Source organism: Accipiter gentilis, chromosome 14, assembly GCF_929443795.1.
Source record: "Accipiter gentilis chromosome 14, bAccGen1.1, whole genome shotgun sequence".
Classification (NCBI taxonomy): domain Eukaryota; kingdom Metazoa; phylum Chordata; class Aves; order Accipitriformes; family Accipitridae; genus Astur; species Astur gentilis.
In genome coordinates, this window is record NC_064893.1 from 8,330,549 (window position 1) to 8,353,722 (window position 23,174).

The 23,174-nt window shown below is 40.8% G+C and overlaps 1 protein-coding gene across 2 annotated transcripts in view; it reads left to right on the forward strand.

The window, feature by feature from the left end:
• The window catches only part of CNTNAP2 (contactin associated protein 2), a 1,223,788-nt gene extending 1,201,087 nt beyond the window's left edge, over nt 1-22,701 (forward strand). For both annotated transcript variants that reach the window (XM_049816392.1, XM_049816393.1), the window contains exons 22-24: nt 1,505-1,735; nt 16,859-16,930; nt 18,712-22,701. In XM_049816392.1, the coding sequence (XP_049672349.1) occupies nt 1,505-1,735; nt 16,859-16,930; nt 18,712-18,911 (503 nt within the window). In that variant the 3' untranslated portion in view covers nt 18,912-22,701. The remainder of the gene's footprint in view (nt 1-1,504; nt 1,736-16,858; nt 16,931-18,711) is intronic.
• Nucleotides 22,702-23,174: the final 473 nt, after the last annotated feature.

Sequence of the window (23,174 nt, forward strand, 5' to 3'; positions counted from 1 at the left end):
CCCCAAACTCTTACAATAAAACTCTTTCCCACTTTCTCCCCACACTTTTCAGGAGAATCCTCTCTGTCCCACCTCTTGTTTTCCTTTCTGGTTTTTTTTAGGAGACAATCTTGTGATTTACAGACGTCTTTTTTTCCAGAAACACCATTTTTCAAACCCTTATCATTTCCTATCTGAAAAGGTTGCCTTTGAACAACCTGGGGCTGCTCACTGTTCTCTGTCCCTCGGATATCATCGTGCTTTGCTCAGCTCAGTATGACTTTTTCCACTGACTTAAAGGGCCAGACGTTAACTCCTGTCCCTGCCAACCCAGGGAAAGGTGATTTGAAGTGTCTCAGTGCCTCCAGAGCAATACTCCCTGGCACAGCACAAACATGATGCTGCCGTGCATCCTTTCCATTCACTCCATGAAAGGAAGCCAAATTCATCACCACCATGTAAATATTATATTAGACACTGCAGTGAGGCTTTGAAATGTTAATACCCCTGCTAACGCAGCCAGCTGACAGAGAGTGCTGGTTTTGTTTCAGTTGTGGCTCAGGCTGTCGCAACAGGTCCTGGCAGAATTAAAACAGCTATGAGCAGCCTGCAGGTTCCTGGGTAGTAAGGGCATGTGCCACGTCTTATGGCTACCATTTTGGGATCATTTTAACTGGTGTTTTAGAAGGGAGAAAGCTACTTGGGGAGTGACTTTGAGGGACGATGGCTGTTTTAGAGAGCAATGGCAGAGCCCTGTGCTTTGCTCATGGATGCCAGCTGCCAGCTTGCCTATCAGCCCACAGCAGAGAGGCATAAAATGGCCGACTCGTGGCAGGCTCTCAGCTGACGTAGGCCTGGTTGCGGAGGCGTGGGAGCATGCACGCTGCTCCTCAGCCTGCAGCAGGGGTGGGCAGGCTCCTGCCACCTCTCACCACTTTGGGGGAAGAAAAGAGGCTGGAGAGGGGCAGTTTTCTACCTCGGGCCAAAGGGATGCATGGTCCCCTGGCAAAGGGACACTTGGTCTCATGGTGAAGGGACACTTGGTCTCCTGGTAAGGAGACAGGAGGGGGATGGGAGTGAACCGGAGTGGTCCCAGCCCACCAAAAGGAGCTAGAGGATGATGGGCCAGGGGGGAGGAAGGGGCATCTCTCGCAGCAGCAGCTTCAGCTGGGAGGAGAGGCCCTGGCAATGACTGTCCCTCTGCCTTGTCTTTTGCCACTTCTTCTTGGGGAAAAGAATTTTTTTTCCTGACCTTCTCTTCTCTGATGACTCCTTCACACCAGCCTTTCATTTTAATGATAGCATAGCAGTGAAACTGAGTCACATCAAGGCCTGAAGGTTTCCAGCTTTAATCTGTAATGAAATGTAAAGAAACCTGGCAGGGTCTGACAAGTTCTCAGTCTCCTGAGAGAGGGACTTGGGAACTGAGCTCTGGGAATCAAGTGTTCAGACCAACCTTGCTTTCCAAAGCAATAAATTGCTTTCATTAATCTTTTTTTTTTTTTTCCTCCTTAATTTCCCATAGAGATTGGGAAGATTGACCAAGATATATATAAATACAACACTCCAGGATTCACTGGCTGCCTATCAAGAGTACAGTTCAACCAGATTGCTCCACTCAAAGCAGCTCTGAGACCTACCAACGCCTCCTCTCACGTCCACATCCAAGGAGAACTGGTGGAATCCAACTGTGGAGCATCTCCACTCACCATCCCACCAATGTCGGCTGCTACCGACCCGTGGCACTTAGATTCAGGTAAGCTGGGGTGCATGCCTTGTTAGCTCAGCGGAGCAGTTCAGAGAAGAAATACGTCCACCCTCTGTAAGGAAGAACAAACCTGAGTGGATGTGATTGATGGATGACTGTAGGACAGGGATTTGCCACCACTTCTAAATGCAGTTACAGGATATTTTCCTTGCCTTTTTTTAATATTCTGCTTTATTTTTCTTTTCCGTAAGTCTTACACTGTTTGAATGTTGAGTTTTGACCTAGCTTCTGCAATAGCACTTTCTCTGTACTATTGGGTATGTAGTCGGCAGAAGGTTGCAAGTACAGATAAATAAGGTACAGTAGCATTTCTTCTGCTGTATTCCCAATAAGTGAGGATATTGTAGTCAGCTTCGTACAAAAAAACTAAATCTAATTTTAGGCATAAATATATTTATATAAAGTGCTGATTTGTTTTCTGAAATGTCTGCTCTCCTTAGGCCGTGTTTAATGGGAAATCCCATTAGTCGTGATTGTATTCATCTCATGCTGAAAATGCTGGAAAGCCAAAACAATTTGCTGATCCTAGCAATCTCATCCTGCTTTGTGACTGACAGTCTTTGAAAGTATATGTTGTGCCTAAATTTTGAGGGGGTTTTTCTATTTTGCTTCTTGAGTGTCAGATAAATACTTAATTAAAAAAAAAAAATCTGTTCCCTTTAGATGTATAGGGTCAGGTGTATGTCAACCCCTCTCTTTTGTTTTGTCCTGATTCTAATTTCACTTGTAGCGGTGTAAATTAGAACCTGTCCTGGCAAAGCTGATGGGTTTACAGTGGTATAAAATGAAAATGCTAGAGGAAAAACTGGGTCCATAATGATTTTAATACCAATTAGTCTTTGCCTGTTGTGTTTGGGGATGCATCTATCTGCCAGTTTTTATATGAGAGGGGACAGGTATATATGTCTTTCTTTAACAGTATTTGCCAAGATCACACCTTTGGGTTTTGGATTATTTTTTTTCTTGCAGTGTCAAACAACTCCTTGCAACATTTCCTTTCAGCTCTTCTTCAGTAGAGAAATAGGACAGAGGTTTGTAAGGAGAGGCAAATATTCCAGGGCTGAGGGTCCCAAACATCTATACAAGCAGTATTATGCTCTAAAACCTGTCATTCCCTCCTTGCTGCCATGCCATTGTCGGATTTCAGTATGTCTTTTCCCTGTTTATAACATGCAATCTCCTACTTGAATTTTTTCACCACAAATTAGTAGTCTCTTTCTTCTCTGAAATTAATAGGTCAGTTTGTACCTGAAGGTTATGTTTCATGCTCCTGTTTCTATAAAAGTGCATTTCCTAAAAAATACCTCACTGACTCGTGTCTTTAAAAAGTGTGTCATAAACTTCTTGAGGAGGCACTGCTGCTGTGAATCTTGTGCAACTAATGGCTTTTGGTTGTTAATTTCGGTTGGTTTCTTTTTCCTGAAGACAGCAAGCTAGTAAAAGACTGTGGTGGGATTTATTCAAGATAGTTGAGCTGTTCCTAATAGCTCCCAGTGTTAAAAGAGGGAGGTCTTGTTTGTCCTTTTGACATGCTACTATGCTTGTCCTTGTGTTGGCTCAGTCTTGTCTTGGAAACTTTTGCTGAGGTGATTCAGCTTTGTTCACCTGACAGATTACGAACGTACACATTTTCTTCTGGATTAATTGCAGTACTCAGTCATGGAGCCAGCATGAAGGATATCAAGGAATATACAGCATTCAATTCGGTTGGCTCGAGTTGTCTGTTAACTTCTGCCCAGTAAAAAAATCTCATTGCCATAGCTGAACTTGACTTGACTGTTTCAGTCATGGACAGCCAGAGTGCAAGTGTCCCGCCTTCATTTTTGGTGATGAGAAGCTTTAGTAGGACTGGGAGCTAGGGGCATCTCTTCTTGTCCTCTCCAGTGCTCTGCAGCAATAGAGGGAAAAAGATAATACTGCTTTAAAGACTTGTGGTGAGGGACTGCTGTACACTGAGGGGAGCAACAATGTCAGGTGACTTATGGTAGAAAGAAATTTCACAGCAAGGGAGTGGTGTTTCACCAGGGCAGGAGTGAAAGGACATTCAGGTGTGGGTGAACAATTCCTGACTTTCTGGGTGACATTTCCATGATACAAATAGGAGGTATCGCAGCAACTCATTTATGGGTATCGGGTAAAAACACCTCGGTCTTTGTAAAACTCTCTCTGACACAGCTCACTCTGTTTCAGTCTCAGGAAAACTATATACTGTAGATTGTGCAACCTTGCACACAGATGATCTTGATGACTGGTAAATGAAAATATTTGGGTTTAGTGTCACTTTGTGTTAGCAAATTGGCAGTTTGCACTGAGGATATTTTTATGTTTCCCAAACCCTACTAGAAGACTTTCTAACACAAATTGTGTTGAAAGAGAAAGTGGAAAAATCAGAGGTGTAAGTAATGGTTCCCACTGGCTCCAGAGCTGGAATAGTTTCAGTACTCTCAGTGTGAATTTACTCCTTCACTAAAACAGCTGAAGGGGCAAGGACAACAAGCTCTTTTGAAATTCACAGAAACACTTGTAGTGATGCTAAAGCAACAGTCACACGTACTCTGCCACAAAGAAATGGTTGCAAAGAACATGGCTTTGAAAGCATCAGTTACTACATACAGGATTTCTCATTTTGTACATGTTTTTATCTGTAATGTTTATTGTTATGTCACCTATTTCATTTCAAATAGATGTTAACAAAACATGAGAGTTGAGGATGGGTGGTTTGTAGTGAAAAGAGAAAATCAGGAAAACATTTGTGGCAAGTATCATATGATTTAAATCTCATTCAGTGTCATACTCTGCACTCATCCCAATTCATGTTTCAAATTAAGTGTAGTTTTATAGTTTTGCTTCTCAAATACTGTGGAATTGAACTTTGAGGAATGAAAAATGTTGTAGGAGAGGATCGAAGATAAGTGTCCAAATAGGACAGATACACCAGAAGGCAAATACAATGATCCTTTCACCTCTAAACTGCAGTGCTGGATCCGACCTTAAGGATAATTACTAGATGTATAGCAGGTTCTGCTTGATGGCTGACCTACAATGAAATGTTTGCCTTAAACTCTTCTATGTAGTTACTGCGTGGATACCTCCTGCTAGCTGCAAAACATTTTGGATGCCCTAACAGAGAGGCTAAAGGGAAAATCATAAAGACACACATCAGTCACTTGCAGTTGACACTTAGAGCCAAGTTCAGGGATTTATCAATAAGAAACCTTGTTGATTTGCTCCCCAGACAAATGGGCCATACAGCTTCTTGATTCATTGTCTTGAACTTTCCATTAGCCTTGAATTCACATATATTTCACATTTACAATATTAGCTGTTTTTAAATTTCTTTGCCATTGTAAAAATGCTACTTCCCTTCCTTCCCACCCCTGGCTGGCATTTTGCCATGCTACTGGGACATTATCTTAAACCATTACCTTGTTCAGCTTGTGGGTATTCTTACAATACATAGTCTCTTCCTGTTGCTATGGCGATCCTTTCTTGGTGCTGATGAAGCACAAGAATTCAACAAGTCATTCTTTTCTAGAAGGTGACTTTCTGGTGATTTAAAAAAAATAAGCAAAACCAAGCAGATCATCAAGATAGTTCCCTTCCTGTGTTTTCCTCCCATCCTTACTACCTCGGTTCATGTCAGACAATCCAATTTGCCTTGGTTACATCAAAAGGAGTGTAGAAAGGAGGCAAAAAAGAGCCTGATCAATGACTATATTATTTAAAAATGACATGTTCTACCTTTACATGTTGTCTAAACTCAGCAAATTACCTGTCTGGCATACATATCAAAACAAAAGTTATAATTGTATGCCTTTAACTACATTAGCATGCATTTTAATTACTGTAGTATTACTGTAGCATATGTAAAAAAAAAAAGCTAATCACCAAGGTTTTTTTTAATATCTCGCGGTTCAAAATAGCTAAGGTGTATGTCACTGATAACTGACACCTTGTTCATTGTAGAGAAGCAAACAAAAGCCCAAACAGATGATTATTTTTGTAGTAAACAAGCTCCCCACACCTAAAATGCCTTGTACTTAAATTCAGAAGATGCATATTATTGGGGTGGGGTTGTTCAGTTTGTGAGTGTTTTTATATAAGATAAAGGTTCTGCAATTTACTAATTAAGTTTCACTTCCAAACTTTTCTTATTTATATAAAAAGGATAAAAGAAACCTACTACACGTATGTACCTCTCCATTTTAGGAATGTGCTCCAGCTTGCCAAACTACCCAATCTTGAATTTCATAAAAGCTAGAGATAGCAGAAGAGGCAAGGTACATACAACAGTTGACAAACCATGCTTTAGCACCTCTAAGTTGCCATGGCACTATGTAGCTGCAAGATGCATTTATTCTCAGTATGAACAGAATGGCATCTAGGGTATTTAACACGGGATTTAGTTAAACCCATATTAGCTTTAACATATTAAGAATTAAATGGAGCAGGATTAAATGCTACATCTGCAATGTTCTTCCAAGTGTTGTGACATTTTTCTGACTGTACGTATTTAAACCCTAAAAGGTCTTTATTTTTGTAGAAGGTGAAAGGCCTTGCCTTTTAAAAATAAACAGCTTGCTTTGAAACCTGTATTGAGGACATCTGGCAGAAACATTGTATGAAAACATGCAATGCTGTCATGAAGATTAAAACAGCTACCTGAAGGATTTACTCCCTTTTTGTTACAAATTCATCCCTCTTTCTTTAACAAGTGATGGCAGGAAAAGAGAGTGGGAGGGCTGAATACTGGCCATATGATCCGTGCTCACCTAATTGGTCAACTAATTGTCAAGCAAAAGATAGCAGTTGATTTCTGGACTAAGAGAAAGTGTCATCTGCGTGTTACTGGTGACAGTACTGAAGGTCACCTTCCTGATTCAGACACCATCGGTTGGGTTGCCATCCCACCCTCTGACCACTGGGACCCACAGCTCAGAGGGCAGAGCGGCAGCATCTGAAGAGAAGCTGTGTCAGACGTCCACTGGTACGGATGTGGCTATGAAGACAGGAAATAGCTCCTGCCCTTGTCAAGGGCTTGTTACAAATGGGGCAGTGAGAAGGAAGGATCAAAGGTGTTACCTGCTGGAGGGTGGTGATTCAGCCCTCAAAATGGTCTTAGGTTACCAATACACAAACAAAAGGGTCTTCTCCTGGCCAGAGACACTGAGAGAGTCCTGTACCCATCAGTGAAGCCTCCAACAGCAGGAGGATTAAAATCAATGGTAACAAGTGACGCAGCTCTCATGCTCTCCTCTAAGGGACAGCGGGGGAGCAGGGTCACTTCTCCACGCTTCCTGCAAGGGGCAAGCGAGTCAAGCAGGAAGGACAGAAGAAGTGCACCGCTTTTGTTCATGATGCAGCCTTATGCATTTAAGTTTGATCTCCTAGGTGTTAGCAAAATTAAAAATAGATGTAAAGGCAATTACTAGAATAAAATGACGCTCCTCCTTTTTCAAGCATAGCAAGCAGGATTAGTTATCCGTAGTGCAATCAGAAAATGATGCCATATTCTCTCTTTGAAGTTATTGATCACTCAAGGTGGTTGGTTTTTTTTAATTAACATAGCATGTAAACATTGGGAGGCTCCTTGTCTGCCAGTAAGCTAGTTTAATATTTATACTACCTATACAAGAGACAGAAGATGCACTTGCAACCTGACCTGTGGGCCAACACGTTCCTCCACTGCCAGATTTTGGTGCATTTCTGTGATCAAGTTTCCTCTGCTGAGAGTGACCAGCTTTCATCCCCAATTCTCCCCATATAAATATTGTCTCAGAAGCCCATGGCTTTGATCTGAGTTGTTTTCAAACAGGAAGGTGGCATTTTTTTCAGACAGTTGGGGGTTAAGTCTAACAGAAACTCATAGGTCAGTTTCTAAGCACCAAGTGTTTCTTGCAGGCAAGAAGGTAAGTGGTAAACATTGAGATAGATACAACAATTTCTATTTTTCTCCTCCCTGTTGAGCAGCTGACTAGGAAGAGCATCTGTCTGAAATTTGGCACAATCAGTGTTTCATCCTTAAAGGGCTTAATTATGGTGCTTGAATTACTGTAAATCTCTCCATTGATTGGGAATAAAAATGTCTCCCTCAGTCTCATCTAGTTCCTTCACACAATTATGCATAGCTTTCTCTTATCTTTAAGAATATATCATTTCAGTGTGAAATTTCTGACACTCTGTCTAGTATATCAGACAGCTGACAGACTGCCAAGGTTGTAAATTCTTCTGGCATTCATTGAGAGATCAGCATTGTAGCTATTTCATAAGCATTGATTTGAATGTCAATGCTGGTACCTAACATCAAGACAAGAAGGTGGTAATATTAAAAAGAAAGTGTTTTCCATCCTCTGCAAAGACTGGATGGAAGTCTTTCCACAAGTACTAACTTTAACTAGGAACATAGGGATAGCATAAATCAGGAAAAAAAACGGAGTAGAGAAGGAAGCATTTAGATGCCTGAGCACTTCATGTAACTGCCTTCTTTTTCCTTTCCTTAGGCTGAAAAGCACTTCACTTCCTGTGTAAGAGGTTATTCTAGACTACAGTCAGGTCATTACAACTATTAAAGTTTATTTTAGCTTTAAACTCTCCAGTCTGACACATTCCTCATCCCCAATCCAAGCCTTTTCTTTTTTCATAAGTGGATGAATGCTAGAAGTGCAGAACCTGATCTTGTTGTTCATATCCTGGCAGTGAGAAACCCTTTCTTCCAATGATGTCAATTAATAGTCTGTAAATTTTTTTCTCCTTTTTTATAGCTGTCATAAGTTTACAGGCTTGTTTGGTATTCTTGTTCATTCGGCTGGATTTTTTTGTTGTTGGTTTTTTGTTTATTGCAAGTATTCCCTGTGGGTCCATTATCAGCTGTTAGCTATATACAGCTAGGCTTTGATCAGCACTTAACTCTACTGTTCCTTTGAGAACACTGAAGCATTTCATATTCTACATTAATTATAAAAGAAAGTATTTGTTTGTCTTCCTTAACAGATGAAATGTAAGCACTGCGCATAAAATTTTCATGAAGGTGATCGCTTAGGCCAGCGTGACTAATACACTAGCAGTTCTTGCCTGGAATCACAGTGAGACCAGAGTCATACAGACGTTACTACCAGGAATTAAGAGACAGATGACTTTAGGTCTTTGATGGATGGGGCTGCTTTAATGTGCTGCAGATCAGTTGGAAATTTGGCAGAGCAAATGTTCAAAATACTACTTCTGAGACAGAACTTGCTGAAGTTCAAACTGCAGATAAACACGATCCAAAAGTGATCCTAAATGTCTGCTCTCCACTTAAAATAAGGAAGAAAATTCTGTAGTATAGAGGTGCCTAGGTACTAAATTTAAAAAGTGTTTTGATCTTGCCTTCCCGCTACTTTGTACAATTACTTGCTTGTGTGCGAAAGAAAGTGTAAAACTTACTATTGGGAAATGACCATAGAAAGGGGGAAGCAGGAGAGAATCACCTAACCCATCCCAACAGACAGTGCAGGAATGTTTTCACTGTTTCATATTTCATCCAGGACTGATTTGGGGGAGTTTAAGCTGCAAGGATGGGTGTCCTAATAAGGCACAAGTTTGTCTATCCATTTGCTAGGAAGATTGGTTTTTAAGACTGAAAGAAAGAATATTGTACTGCTCTTTCGGAGCAAGCCATTCATAAAAATCCATTTTGTCCTCTCTTTAACAGTATGGACAGCAAAGTTTGTCTGCAGAAGGAAATTAAGGGGTTAATAACACAGCTGATTTAGAAACAACTATCTTGACAGATTGGATTGTCGACTCTGGTGTCTAGTGTTGAGCATTTGCATTGTCCCAGCTCATTGACCATGGAGCTTCAGCGAGTTTTCCCCCAATGCTGCCATTGTTCATTGTTGGCATTTCCATTGTTCACTCCAAAATTCATGCTTTTTTTAACAGAAACATCCGACGACTCTTTCTTCTACAATCCCCACTTACTTTCCCACACTGTCCCAGGCATTTGCATACAGAAGGACTGTTCAGAGGACAATGTTTCTGTTAAGCCATCATTTCAGAGGATTTTTTTAATTTATACTCATTTCACATTGGAATAAAAAGACACAACTGGAGAGCCTTCACACCAAAACTGTAAAAACACAGGTTTCGTGTTTTCCATCATCTCTGTGCATGTCTCTCTCTCTCAGCAGAACTCACCAGCAGCTGTCAGTAAAAACACTTCAGATTCAGTGAAAATTTCTCAGGAAAAAAAAATGCAAGCTTCAAAATGTTTTTGATCTAACAGAACGTACCTGACAAAACTTACTTGAAATAATTGCTCCAAATAGCACTAATGCATTGGAGGACTTTTTTGTCATTTCTGAAGGTTTTTTTCTGGTTTTGCTTCCTCCCTATCCCTCCCAGCCAAGAAGGTTGCAAAGGATTGAAGAAATTAGTGGATTATGATCCAATGTTGAGACTTTCATGTTCCAAATAATTTGCGTTATTGGCAACAGAGAGAAGAGGATGACATTTTTAAAGTGAAAAGCCCTAATTTTTTCTCTAAGCTGCACATCTGTTCTGGTAGTTTCAGAATTGCTGTGTGGGTGTACTTTTTCCAATATCCTGTAACTCGCACCAAAAAAAATTATGTCTGTGGCTGTGAAGACTTCTATTTCCATAAAGACAGAAAAATGGTTCATATTAGGGATATACTTGTGACCCTCTAACACTACAGTTGAGGCATCACTTAAAAATTCAAGGAGTAATGATTGACCCCATATAGCATGCTAGAACAATATGACCTTTTAAAACCAATATGGTTAATATATCTTTTAAATATTTTGTGATTGGGTAAGTGTGGGTATTTTTTTTTAAACTTGAAAGTGTTTAGTATTAAAAATAACTTCAGCTAAATTCTCAGTTCTGTACTTCAGCTGATGTCAGTGGGACCTTAAGTAAACTCTCTTAACAGAGTTTAATGTTAAACAGTCCTCCCTCAGAATCTGCTCTCATATGCCTAGGAAAGCAGGAGTAGGTGTAGTTTTCCTCCCTTCTCTCCTTTCAGCTTGGAGTAGGAAAAAAATAGATGTATTAATTACAAAAAATATATAAGAACTTTCAATACAAAATTTGCCCTGGCAACATAAAAAGACACAACATTTTTAATTCTGCTTCAGATTTTTTTCTTCTTTTTCTGAATCACTGTAGTTTACTTGTCATGGGAGCTCTTCACAGAGCCACATTCAGGAGGAGAGCTGTGGATGGGATGGGCACGGGCAGTGGGATGAGCAAGAAAGGGCAACTGGAGTCTATGGGCTGTGATGTTCACCTTTGATTTAGGACTGTGTAATGGAGTTGTTTACTCCTGCTCCATCATTTCTGTGCAGGTTTTTAGAGTTTCTCTTGTAATCCAGTGCCTTCAGGAGGGGGAATGCAGCGTGACTGCACATTAGTTTCTACTATCAAGAGTTGAGCAATTAGTTTCTGTGCTTACAGTCTGTAATAAAGAGTGCTCTGTAACTTCAAACTGTAGCAGTACAGTCTCACCTGACCAGCAGAGTTGACATAAGTTGACGAAACACAGCCAGAGAGTTTGGTTTTGTTTTCTTCTGTGTTACAGTCCTGTGAAGAAATAGATTAGTGAATGGATCTAGTGTCCAACACTTTCTCAAAATCCTAAGGTGTCAGTGAGTGTTTGCTCTCTTTGAAAGCTCAATTCTTTGATGCCTGGCTGCAAAATAGGATTAAAAAGAAGGAGTTATAGTTTACATCTTTGCTTTTATTTTGCTCTCTCACTGTTCTACTTTTAATCAATGTCTTGATTGCTGGGGGTTTTATATACCTTGTGATCACCAGATCCAGTTGTTCTGATTGCTTCACTAGTTTGTATTTATGTGAAAACCCAACTGGTCTTAGTAATGGGAGAACACCTCTCAAAATTGTGGACATCTGTAAGGCTGAAAAATCACAGCAGCCTTGCAACATGGGTTCATTCTAGGCTGAACAAACTCAATTTCCAGAATTTCACAAGTTTCATCCATTGTTTGTTTTAGACTTGTGATCACTCCCACCCTTCCTTTTTTGGAGCAGATCTAAACTGTACCTTCCTTTGTAGTGTGGTATATTTTAACTAAGACTTGCCTACTCAGTAAAAAACCTCAGTTAAAAAAAATTGCTTCCAAGGGCTTATATGTAACACTCCTGGTAGTGTATGTCAGAATGAGATTTGCCTTTTACTTTGTACATCCCAGTACTGCACTCTAGCTGAAAAGTCTCCCCATTTGGTTTTGGTTTTCCCCTTGCCTTTACTGAATAACCTTTTGTTCATTTCTCTGTTCACACCAACTTTCTGGACAACTTTTCTACTTTAACAGGGTCATTCTGCATTTCAGTTTTATGAATTTGCAAAAGGCTTTTATGTGGGATCCATTGTAAAAAGTCTCCCTGTGAAAATGGCAGGTGCAATATCACACCTACTATAATAAAGCAAAATTATCATTCACTCTGTTAAATCAACCACATCTGTCATCTTTAACATCTAATCCTAATTATGGCCTGTTCATCCAGTCTCATCTCCCCTTTCCATTCAGTGAGTGCTGCTGTATTGCAGCTGGCTGTGGCAATGACCATGCTGAGTGTGCTGGATAATGGTAGGTATCCTACTGCATTTTTGTGGTCATCTAAAATTTCAAATGTCATTAAAATGATGGCCAAAACATGGATTTTGCCTGCAGTCAGTCTTTAATCACCCTTTTAGGTGCTGCAAAGTTCCTTTAACCCCGTTTACCCTGAGACTAATAACAGAAAGTTGAAAGTGCAGAACCTAAGTTCAGACTCTGTATATTTACTCTGTGGTTATTGAAACTATGGCCTTGTAAACAGCAGTCCATTAAAGAAAGAGAAAGCAAAGTATGCTGTGTCCTTTTACGTAAGTTAGCTTCAGGATGATGGCGTTTGAAGCAAACCTGATGGCCTGCTGTGGGCAGACAGGGTGTAAAGAACAGCATCACACAGCTTGGATTCTGGAAGGGAACCAGATGAAGTGTTGTTCGTAAGCCACAGATGAGCTTAGCATTTCCTAGTGCAGTTCAATCCATCCCTACTCTAGCTGTAGGTTTTAGGAAAATGTCTCTGGTGTGTCCTGACAGCAAACCGATGGCTCTGTGCCACAGCTGCGTGAGCAGGGGATTTCAGGGAACTGGCAGCACATCTCTTGGGCCAATATGTAACTGTTTTCCAGGGTAGATTAAAAAGCTATTTGCTCTGTTCTTCATGTTTTGAGTCACACAAGTGAGACCCTGGCTGCTCAGAGAAGCCTAGGGAAGATTCGGAAAAAGCTTCTAAGGTAAGGAAACCTTTCCAGTACAGTCCCCAAACCAGATGGGAATCAGCTGTTTGAAAGCAACCTTTGTAGACCAGGTGATAAAGGAAGACTCAACACCCCTATTCATGGCCTCAGCTAACAATTAGCTAGCATGGTATGTAGACCAAAACTTCTGCAGTATCATCCCCACACCCACCTTACATTACATTCACAACCCACTTACTGTCCAGAGTGGCTTTGCAGGGTAACTACATAGAGTAACTCCAGCTCCATGGCACCTATTTGCTGTAAGTCATGATTTGAAGCTGCTGAGGTACAAGTATCAGGCAGTGCAAAAGGGCTTGCTGAGACATGTAGTTAGAATTAATGTCACAGTGATAATTGAAGAATCTGAACAGGAAAGAGGTGTTCCTAACTGCAACAGAGAAATGAAGGCACACACTTGTCCATTAGCAACTCACCCTGTATTTCATCTGCATATTATAGCCATGCAAGGTAGTTATTATACCACTGTGATTTATATTCCCCTGAAACATGACAGTCACTAGTAACAGTGTTAATTTTACCTGACCAGTCATTTTAAAATATTTTAGGAGTTACTCTTTACAACCTGTGAACAGCACTCTACTCTTCTGTGTTTTTTACCAGAGCATCAGTATAACTGTTGCCCCTTTGTCAGCCTGCTCTAACATGTTTTTTCCTTGTTTAGTTCCTGAATTTCAGCAGCGATGGAAAACTTGTTAGTTGTCTTCTTGACAAAAGTTACTTCATATTGCCAAGGAATGTGACCATAGCAGTTATGTCATTCAAACACGTGGTGATTCATCTCTGACCTTACTATCTGAAATAGGTGCACTTGGTGCCTGTTGGTGACAGTACTCTGTTAAGTTCAAGTTGGAGGGTCAAGGAATGTCCCCTCATACATTCTCTTCTCCCTAATTGCTGTGGCAGGAGTTACCCTTTTGCAGTTCTTAGACCTCTGGTCTGTAGCTATTTCTGACCATTTGAGAAGCTACTACTGCTGCCCAGAATAATTTCAAGGGAACTTTCACCTAAAAAAGAAAGTAATGAGTTCTCTATCCATCTGTAGTAATAAATTCAGTAAAAAACTGGTATAGACACTTCTGCAGCAAAAGGTATTCTATAACCCCATGTTTGGCTGAGATTTTAGATACAATTTTTCAGTCAAAAAAAACCTCATAATATAAAAGCAGGTCTCCTGCTGACACAAGAGTAATAGAACGGGAATTCGTGAATTATGGCAATAATATCTGCCAACACTGCCATAGGTAGTTAACAAAAAGTTTTGTGAATATCTAAGCTCCTTTTTTCACTACAGCACTCCTGGTTCTCCAGCAGTTGCAGCAGGGCACAACTTATCCAATCTGATGGTGACCTGTTGTTGAAATAGGTTGTCCTCTGCCCCCAGACACATGTTCCTGTTTCTTCTTCTTTAGAGATGAGAGTCTCAGAATGAGTCATATCTGCTTGTTGATCCAATGGAGATCTCCTGAGAGTGTATGATGACTAGATACAATGGAAAGCAGCTTTGGACAGAGGCATCAGGTCTGGTCCTAGAACCAGCTCTTAGACAAGATCAAGGATGTAGCTTCATATCATGTTCTTCATTTTCCTGCAGTGTATTTCAGTGGCTATGGGAACATCATAAGCCGTGGTCTTGCATCTGCCAGGAATCCCTTGTAGCATAGCCGTTGTGATGTGGCAGCTCGGGAGGGATCATGCTGCCACGAACAGCAGCTTTCCTCTTTCTTCACACTTCACTAGTGCCATGGTCCTTGAAACAACCTTTTAAAAGAAGATAAAATATATTATTCAGTTGTAAGGGAAGGGGAAACTCAGACCATTGCTGATTTAAAGATTTCCTGTGTGAGGACACAGGAGAGCAACTCCAAACCAAGCGGCAAGTGGTAGGACTTGTTAACTGCCTGTGGAGCTGCTCCTATGGCAAGGGGCCTTCTTTTGGGATAGAATGGCGGAGAGCAATTCCTTGCAATTTGGCAAATTGATGCTTTTCTACATAGTGTTGTTTGGCTTTAGGATTTTCCTTGAGATGCAGGGAGGGCAGGTTTAAAGTTAGGGTTTATTTTCCCACTGCCAGCCCTTCCCTTTCAGCACTGCAAGGATAACATTATGGACCGTGTGCCAAAATATCTCTGTAGGAAACATTCATGGTCCTGCACAGTAAGGTTCTTTTTTGGAGCAAAATCCACTGATATGGAATCAGGTTTTTATTTATCTTTTATATTTTTTAGCCTGGTTTGTGCAGAAATGCTGTCTTCAGAAGCCAGAGAACCAACAAATGTCAAAGGCACAAGTACTGCTGGCAAAAACTGCTGGCCAGCCCACCTCCACTGAGCCCTGAGAAATGCCTTCTTGTTTGTCCCACAGGCGACCAGCCGAAAACTAGCTGCTCAACACACAGCTGGTTCAACTGTCCCCCAGAGTAGGCACACAGGAAGGTTACTCTAGCCCCAAACCTCTTTTCAGGCCACATGGTGAGCTGAAGCCATTCATTCTTTTGTGCAGCTGCTTCACGATCCAAAAGGAACTTTATTATGGATTTTACTCCATGCTAACAGAAAGCCAGTAGGATTCCCTTAGCCAGTTTGGGAGTATAGCGAATGCATCACTGGCCTGTAAAGGCAACTGATTACTTTAATACGATATCACCTAATCCATCAAGCAAGGAAAATACAGATGGGTTTTAAATACTGACCCCAGGAAGTAATCTGTATCCTTGATTATTTTAACTGTCTCCAGTTAAGTACTTTTAACACCAGTTTTTCTATTTCAAAATCAATGCCATAGTCCAGTGGCAAAGAAGGGAATGATTGCAACCACTCACCTAGTTCCCTGGGCTTGCTCAGTCACTACAGTGTCTAGTTGCCATGTCTGACTGTAAAGAAAATGCTGATGATAGGTTTAATTGATGAGATCGCCTTTGAAAAGCCTCTGTGACGTTTTCTGGAGGTTAGAACCAAGACTTCTGTCCAAATTCTACTTTAAACCCGTACTGATTCCTTCATCCAGCTTTGCCGCAAGGAGTCTCTCCTTTTTAGGTTGCTGGCAGAGGAGCGCTGGGACATCTGACTGTGCTTCCTCTCCTCATCTGTCTGCCGGAGACTCTCGTCTCCCGCAGGCTCTCCTCCCTGCCATGCCTCAGCTCCTCCAACTCACGGTCTTGCATCTCAGTTCCAAAGCACCTCCAGCAGTGGCTAAGCTGACTCATTGGGCTTTCTCCTAGAGTAGCAAAGGTGCTGGCACATGCTCCTTTGTAGAACTACTCTATGGCTCTGAGCAACAAAAAATGCAGCCCCTCACTTACCTTGGGTTGTGCAGCAGCAAAAGGGATGTCAGTTTTTCTTTCAAAGAACTTGCAGTTGTACCCAACAGCAGTCACAAAATCCTGGAAAATTCTGAAGCCTTTCATGGATAGCAGTGGCAAAGGCAAAAATCTATAATAATATGTATGATCAAATGCTTTTGAAAGAAGGGGGGTTGTTTGGTTTTGTGCTAAAGAAACTTACTGAATTTATGTTAGTAGAGTAACAAAATGACCTCCTGTATTAACAGCAATGCTTACTGAGAGTATATCCTTTATTTTATTTTTGTTGAAAGGAAGAAGCAAGGAGTTCTGAGGGATTAGATAATAGTGAAAAAATTTTTCTTCCTCTTTAGACAAATATCTAAATTTCTTTTTTAGAAATTTCTTTTAAATTGTATCTGAGAATGTTGGATGTATTTCTGAACTACTGTGTGAAGTTTCACTGCTATTACAACATGAATCTTTAATTCCCTATTTACAGCCAGTGCTGATTTCCCATACAATGGTCAAGCCATAGGAGATGGAGTTAACAGAAACTCTGCCATTATTGGAGGTAGGAAAAATGTCCACTTTTCTAAGATACTTAGCAGTATGACTGTGACTGAATTGCAGTTGGTAACATATTCAAGCTATTTGCTAAGAGCGAACTGTGGGGAAACTGCACCCGATCAAAGTTAAATAGAAATTTGTGTAAATCTGTTCAGGCACATTGTCCTAGTGAAATGGTTTGTTCTCACTTAGTTTGTCCCCTCAGATTTAGTTTTAACCAAATCAAGATACTGATATTCATATTCCACATATTAAGCATTCATGTGGGGAGCTACTTTGCAGTAGTTACTTATGTTAACAGGGTAATTAATTTATATGAAATGGCAAGGACACTTTTCCAGTTACACCAAATTCAACATGAATCTATGTCAAACACTATTTGCTCCACCCTTGACAAAAATCCTTCATGATCCTGCCTTCTTTTTTAGGGGCCAAGTTCTGCTATAGCTTACATGCCAGAGAGTCCTATTCAGTGTGACAGGTGAAGTTAAGTAATACCAGAATTGGAACTTTGAATTAGCATTCAATTGAAGATATTCTGGCCAGCTGCCTCCAGAAATAAGGATCCTGTTCAATTTTATGTACACATGCAATTTTCTCTGCCACGTCCTTTATTAGGGAAGTGTTGCACCATAGCTCTCCTGGGAGAACTTTGCCGCTGCATCAAATCCTGAAGGCATATAAAAAAAAAATTGTGAAGATCGGCCTAATAGCTTTCAGTCAGTTCTAAATGCATGTAAAATGACATAACTGGTGGTGGGTTTTGTTGTGTAAAGCAACACTGAGTATACCAGCACATGCAGTCTAATGAAATCTTTTGTTTCTTTTCCCTGGCCCCCCTCTAGGGTCTATGTTTCCATATCCAGGTTTAGATTAGTTGCTTTGTAACATTAGATTAGTAACATTTGCTATGTTATTTTTCCTTTTTAATTTATATTTTCATTACTACTTAAAACTTTTCCTTAATACTTTGAAACCTTTACAATACTAGAAGGATAGCATTGCGTTCCTCAGAAAAATTCAGGCCACACCTGAACAGCCTGGCTGTCCAATACATCACTTAAAAAAAGTGGCATAACATAATTCTGGCTGATTACAAGATCTTTTTATCCTGAGAATGTTATAATGTCTTCATCCTGGAAGATCCTCATGCCTGTAGAGAGGGGCCAAAAAAGGAACAGTGCAGTTTCAGCACATAGTCACCTACACCTAAGAGGGTAAGATATATGAGACTTCTCCATAACAGGGCTGAACCCCAAGTAGATGATTGCAGGAGGATTAAGGATAGGTCTGATGATAAAGCAGTTACATCTGTAATTATGTGGAGCTAGTGCCTAGTGGCTGGAGTGAGCCAACAGTGAGCCAAGCCAATTTTCAAGGACATGTTGAGGGGGCTATGTTAATAGGGCCATTGACTGGAAAGTATACATCAGTGACTCTATCCTCAAGAGCTGCTCAGGCCATGACATGTCACCATTTCACCCCTGTGTTTTGGGAGCACTTGGCACCCTATGCCTCATGGTCAGCAAAGCTCACTAAGTAGGTACTAATGTTGAAGTTTACCTACGGGATGAAAGTCACTAGCAGACTCCACTCAGTGACATTTTGTATATAGCAGAAACTATATATAAGTGTTAGAGTAGTGGAAACTAAGCAACCGTGGTGATGTTTAACTGCCCAGTTAGCTTCAGCTCAGCTCGGAGGAGTTGTGGGATCCTATCTTTGTGTTTAAATCTGTAGATGTTCTCCTCGCTAGTGGCATCTTTTCTTTCCTCCTCTGTGTAGGTGTCATTGCAGTGGTGATCTTCACCATCCTCTGCACCTTGGTGTTCCTGATCCGCTACATGTTTCGCCACAAGGGAACCTACCACACCAATGAGGCCAAAGGGGCAGAGTCAGCCGAGAGCGCCGACGCTGCCATCATGAACAATGACCCCAACTTCACGGAGACCATCGACGAGAGCAAGAAGGAATGGCTTATCTAAGCCCACAGGGGCAGGGCCTGGGGTGGGATACAAGCTGGGCCAGGGTGGGACTGGGATGACTCTTGCAGTGGGGAGAGAGAACACTGCGTCAGACGCTTGAGCACACGTACAGTAAAAAGATCGGCACAACTGGAGGAGCAAGTGACAGGAAAATACTATTGAGACTGGAGGAAAAAAAAAGAATATCTCAAGCATTTAAGAAAAAATACTTTTTAATATTTATTTACAGCAAATTGCCCCTTCCGTATCCAAACAACTACAACAAAGAGCAGTTTTGCAGCTTCAGCATTGGTTAAAATTTTCAGTAATACCTGTCTGTTTCTCTTCGTGTGTTTGGAGGTGTTCTGGATACCCGTGACAAGAAACAGGGCTGGTTTTTTACATTTTTTAACAGCTGTTTAAAACGTGTGTAGTTCTGTCCTGACAACAAGTGGCAGACCTTTCTTCCCAGCATTGTGTTCCTTCATGACTGGCCACTTCCCCACAGGCTGCCCTCAGCCCTGCACCTTGACCATATCACCGTTCATTTTGGTGGCGTTGAACCACGGGTTCAGGGCTGGGGGTGGGACAGGGAGGTGAGGATTAATGCAAATCTTACTCACCAGTTTTGAAAAGTGTCATCAGCCAGTGCCAACCCTGGCAGGATCCATCTTCTTGACCCAGGCACTTTGTTGATTGTGTAGAATTCTCATCAGCAGTGTACTGCTATTACAATGACTACTACTACCAGAGAAGACGATCATAAAGCACAGGAAGCTTTGGGCGGGGGGGGGGGGGGGCACTATTATTATTATTTTGTTGGTCTCTGAGGGAGGATGATGCTGTGTGAGTCTGTAGACCTAGTCTGTTCCTGTGTCTTTGGCTATGACACTGGTGACCTGAGACACGTGCCAGTTTAAACTCAGCTCTGCCTGTGGTGTATTGGCGTATACTGTACTTAGGTGTAAGCATTGTAGTAGGGAATTAGAGCCAGACTTTGTTTGCTTATGTTTTTTTTTATAGGCTGTCACAGAAATATTAGTACAGCTCTAGTCAATGCGTTTGAGCCCACGGGCTTCACATAATACTTTTTTTCCAACTCTAGCATAGCAATTTATTCTTTAAATCCTTTGTTTCAGTCCCTTTGCAAGGAAAGCCTCTGCTGGCAGTGTTCTGACAGGCAGGAAGGTGAGACAGAGGAGGCTTGGAAACTGCCCAGAGAGCACGTGAGAAACACACAGTGCACAGTGTAGAGTTACTTTTCAATACAGAGATGTACCTGAACTATTTTGCTGTCTTTGTAAGGCATTTTTAAGAATAGCAAGGCCAATGCCAAGTGCAGCATTCCACCCCATGTCCCCTGTCAGACCAAGGAAGTTGTAGGTGTCACCTACAACTGAGAAGCAGGCAGGCAGCTTGTAGGAAAGGCAAAGGGGCAGCCTGAAGACCCAATATCCTTTGGTGGCAGTAACATAGCTCTAGCTTGCCTTCTATAGAGGAGTGTGGTTCTCCAGCGGTCTGATTTGATGGGCATGTAAGGCCTTAATGGGCAGATTTTGCAGTGGAACAGAATGAAGGAATGAATGTATTGCAAGACATTTGTTGTGTGCTAAAAGAACAGAAACAATACCAAGAATTTAGCTTCAGAAGTATTTATGCTCACGACGGTCCTAGATTTGCTTTATCTTTAATATTGCTGGGTTTAGTATGCACAGATTTAATCCATTTTTCTGTACAATAAATATTTATTTTTCACCCAAATCTGCAATCAGCTACACAGAGCGGTGCTGGCATCTTTAATTTCCTCATCTTTTGGGTTGTATCTTTCATTATTCTAATCAATGTTTTAAAATTCAAAAAAAAATCATGGAGGGGGAAAATATATTGGAGTCTTGCCAGACTAGAAATATTTATAAGCACAATTTGTCAGACAGACAAGGCCAGATGGTTCAGGTTTTAAGGATGATAGCCTAAAGACCTCTTCTGGATTCATTGAACATAGATATCAGAGCAAATCAAGCCCATTGATTTCTTCCATCTATGGATTTGGAATTAGCATACAGAAAAGTTGCCAGTTACAAAAAAAAAATTGTCTCTCAGGTAACATTATGTGGCAGAGGGGTTCAGGTACGCATAAAAATCACCTCTGTCACTCTTGTGCTCTGCAGTCTTTTGCCTTGCCTCCAGTATTAACTTTTCTCTTTCTTGTGTTTAATCAAGGAAATGAGTTCCTATTCTTGTTTAATCTGGGTATAAGATAAATCTCCACCCCTTGGAGAGTATCAGCATGGCATGTGTCTAGCCTGCACCACTACTCAGCAAAATACATAGCAATCACAGATATCTTTGTAGGATTGAAAAAACATTCTCTTTTCTACATTATTTTATGTTTAATTTGATTTTAATGGTATTTTAGTCCACTCTGAAAAACATCCTTGCCTGCAACTTCAAGTTACCAAGAGAAGTGAATATAGCATCTGCTGCATAGATTGGGATTCGGTTTGCAGCAAAAAGTTACTTACTAATCTGAACTTAATATCTGGGAGGAGGATCAGACTTACGTATCCTGAGAGACGAGTCTGCAGCTTCATGTAGGAGAGACAAACTTAGCAGCCACAGTGCAAATCTGCCAAATGCCTCAGCATGGTGCTAGAGGGGAAAGATGGCTCGGTCTCTGTGCCTAACCAAGTGCCTGGTAAAGCTAGGGACAGCTGTCTGGGTTATTGTAGTGAGGCCTTGACATCTATTCACTGATTTTCTAAAAGATTACCAGCTAATCTCCCACAAACGTGTAAGCAAGAATTTTTGGAAAATAACCTTTGATCACTGCACAAGCAATAGTTGTAAATTAGTGTCTTAAATTTGAAAAACAGGTTTTAAATTTCTGAAATCAAGTTGCAAGCATCTGCATCTCTCCACTGACTGGACACCATGGACCTCTTTATGTGAAGTTCATTAGTGCTGTGTTAAAATGTTGATAATCTTCAATCTTGTCTTTGTTTTTGTGATACAGACAATTTCATAAGTACAGAAACACTTTTAATTATTAGAATTCTTGTTTCTTCTTAAACTGGACCTTAGATATGATATTGTAGACTAGCAGCTGGTCCCTGCATAGGCATTTGATGACTGTAGGTGAATTCCTGCCTATCTGCTTTGTATTTCATTTTTTAACATGGCATATATTTAATTATATGCAGTGGTCATTCAGCAGCCTAGCAGTGAAGCAGGAGCAGGCTCAGAGAAGTAGCTTGTGTATTTTGCTAGCACTATATCTATTCTGAGGATTTCTTCCTCTGCGAGCCTATTATTGAAGGTTGAAACAACATGCATAGTTTACTTCACCCAGTCTTACTTGTGCCAAAAATCTATGTTGTCTAACAGTTACTATCCATACACCTGTAGTGGGAAAATCTGTTGGCAAGGAGTGGATCCTGCTTTTATAAAATTCTGTACCTTCCCCAAAGAATATTAAAATAATCAGTTTTCTATCACCTCTTTTTAGCTGCTTCACCTATTTGAACTGTGCAGAAAAATGTAGCTTCTTGTACTGGTTGGGGAGCCAGAGTGTCCCAGTTGTGTTTCTAAAAGGCTCATTCCTGATTCCATGGGAATCAATGGCAAAATTGCTGCCAGTAGTGTGGAGAGCAAGACTGGGCTAAAGACTAGGGCTCTAAGTGTTAGTGAAATAACGTAAGCAGTATTTCGGATCCTCATTCACAACACAACGAGGTAATAAGTCGTGGAGCTCCAAAGAGCCAAAACGGTGGAAAACTAATTTTGATGTCAACCCAGCCTCGAGGGGAAATCTGCAATCCAATCTGGCAGTTTTGAGTCAAGCCTTTCACACACTGCTTATTCCATATTTACTGATAGAAAATTCAGATGTATGAAATAGAAATATGTATCGTTAATTGGTACTTGAGCATTTCTGCTTTGTATTTTTCTTGTCTTAGCATTGCCTATACCTTTTATATCTCTTCAAGCAGATACCACTTCAAAGGTATGGCAGCGTTTTAATATCATGCTCTAGGTAGCATGATGTATGTGCAAAGATGGTCATCGTAAATATCTCAGTAAGACTGCCAAAGCAGTGGTGTACACGTACAAGTTTATTGTAGTGATAAGAATTCAGTTTAAGAGTCTAGTAAATACGTTTTAATTAAAACAGTGTCCTTTAATGACAGATGCATCTAATTTCCAGGGTATCTGTTGAAATGTGAAGCTATCTCAGTTTGACAAGCAATAGATTTCTCCCTTGAACGATTTTACATTCCAGCAAGC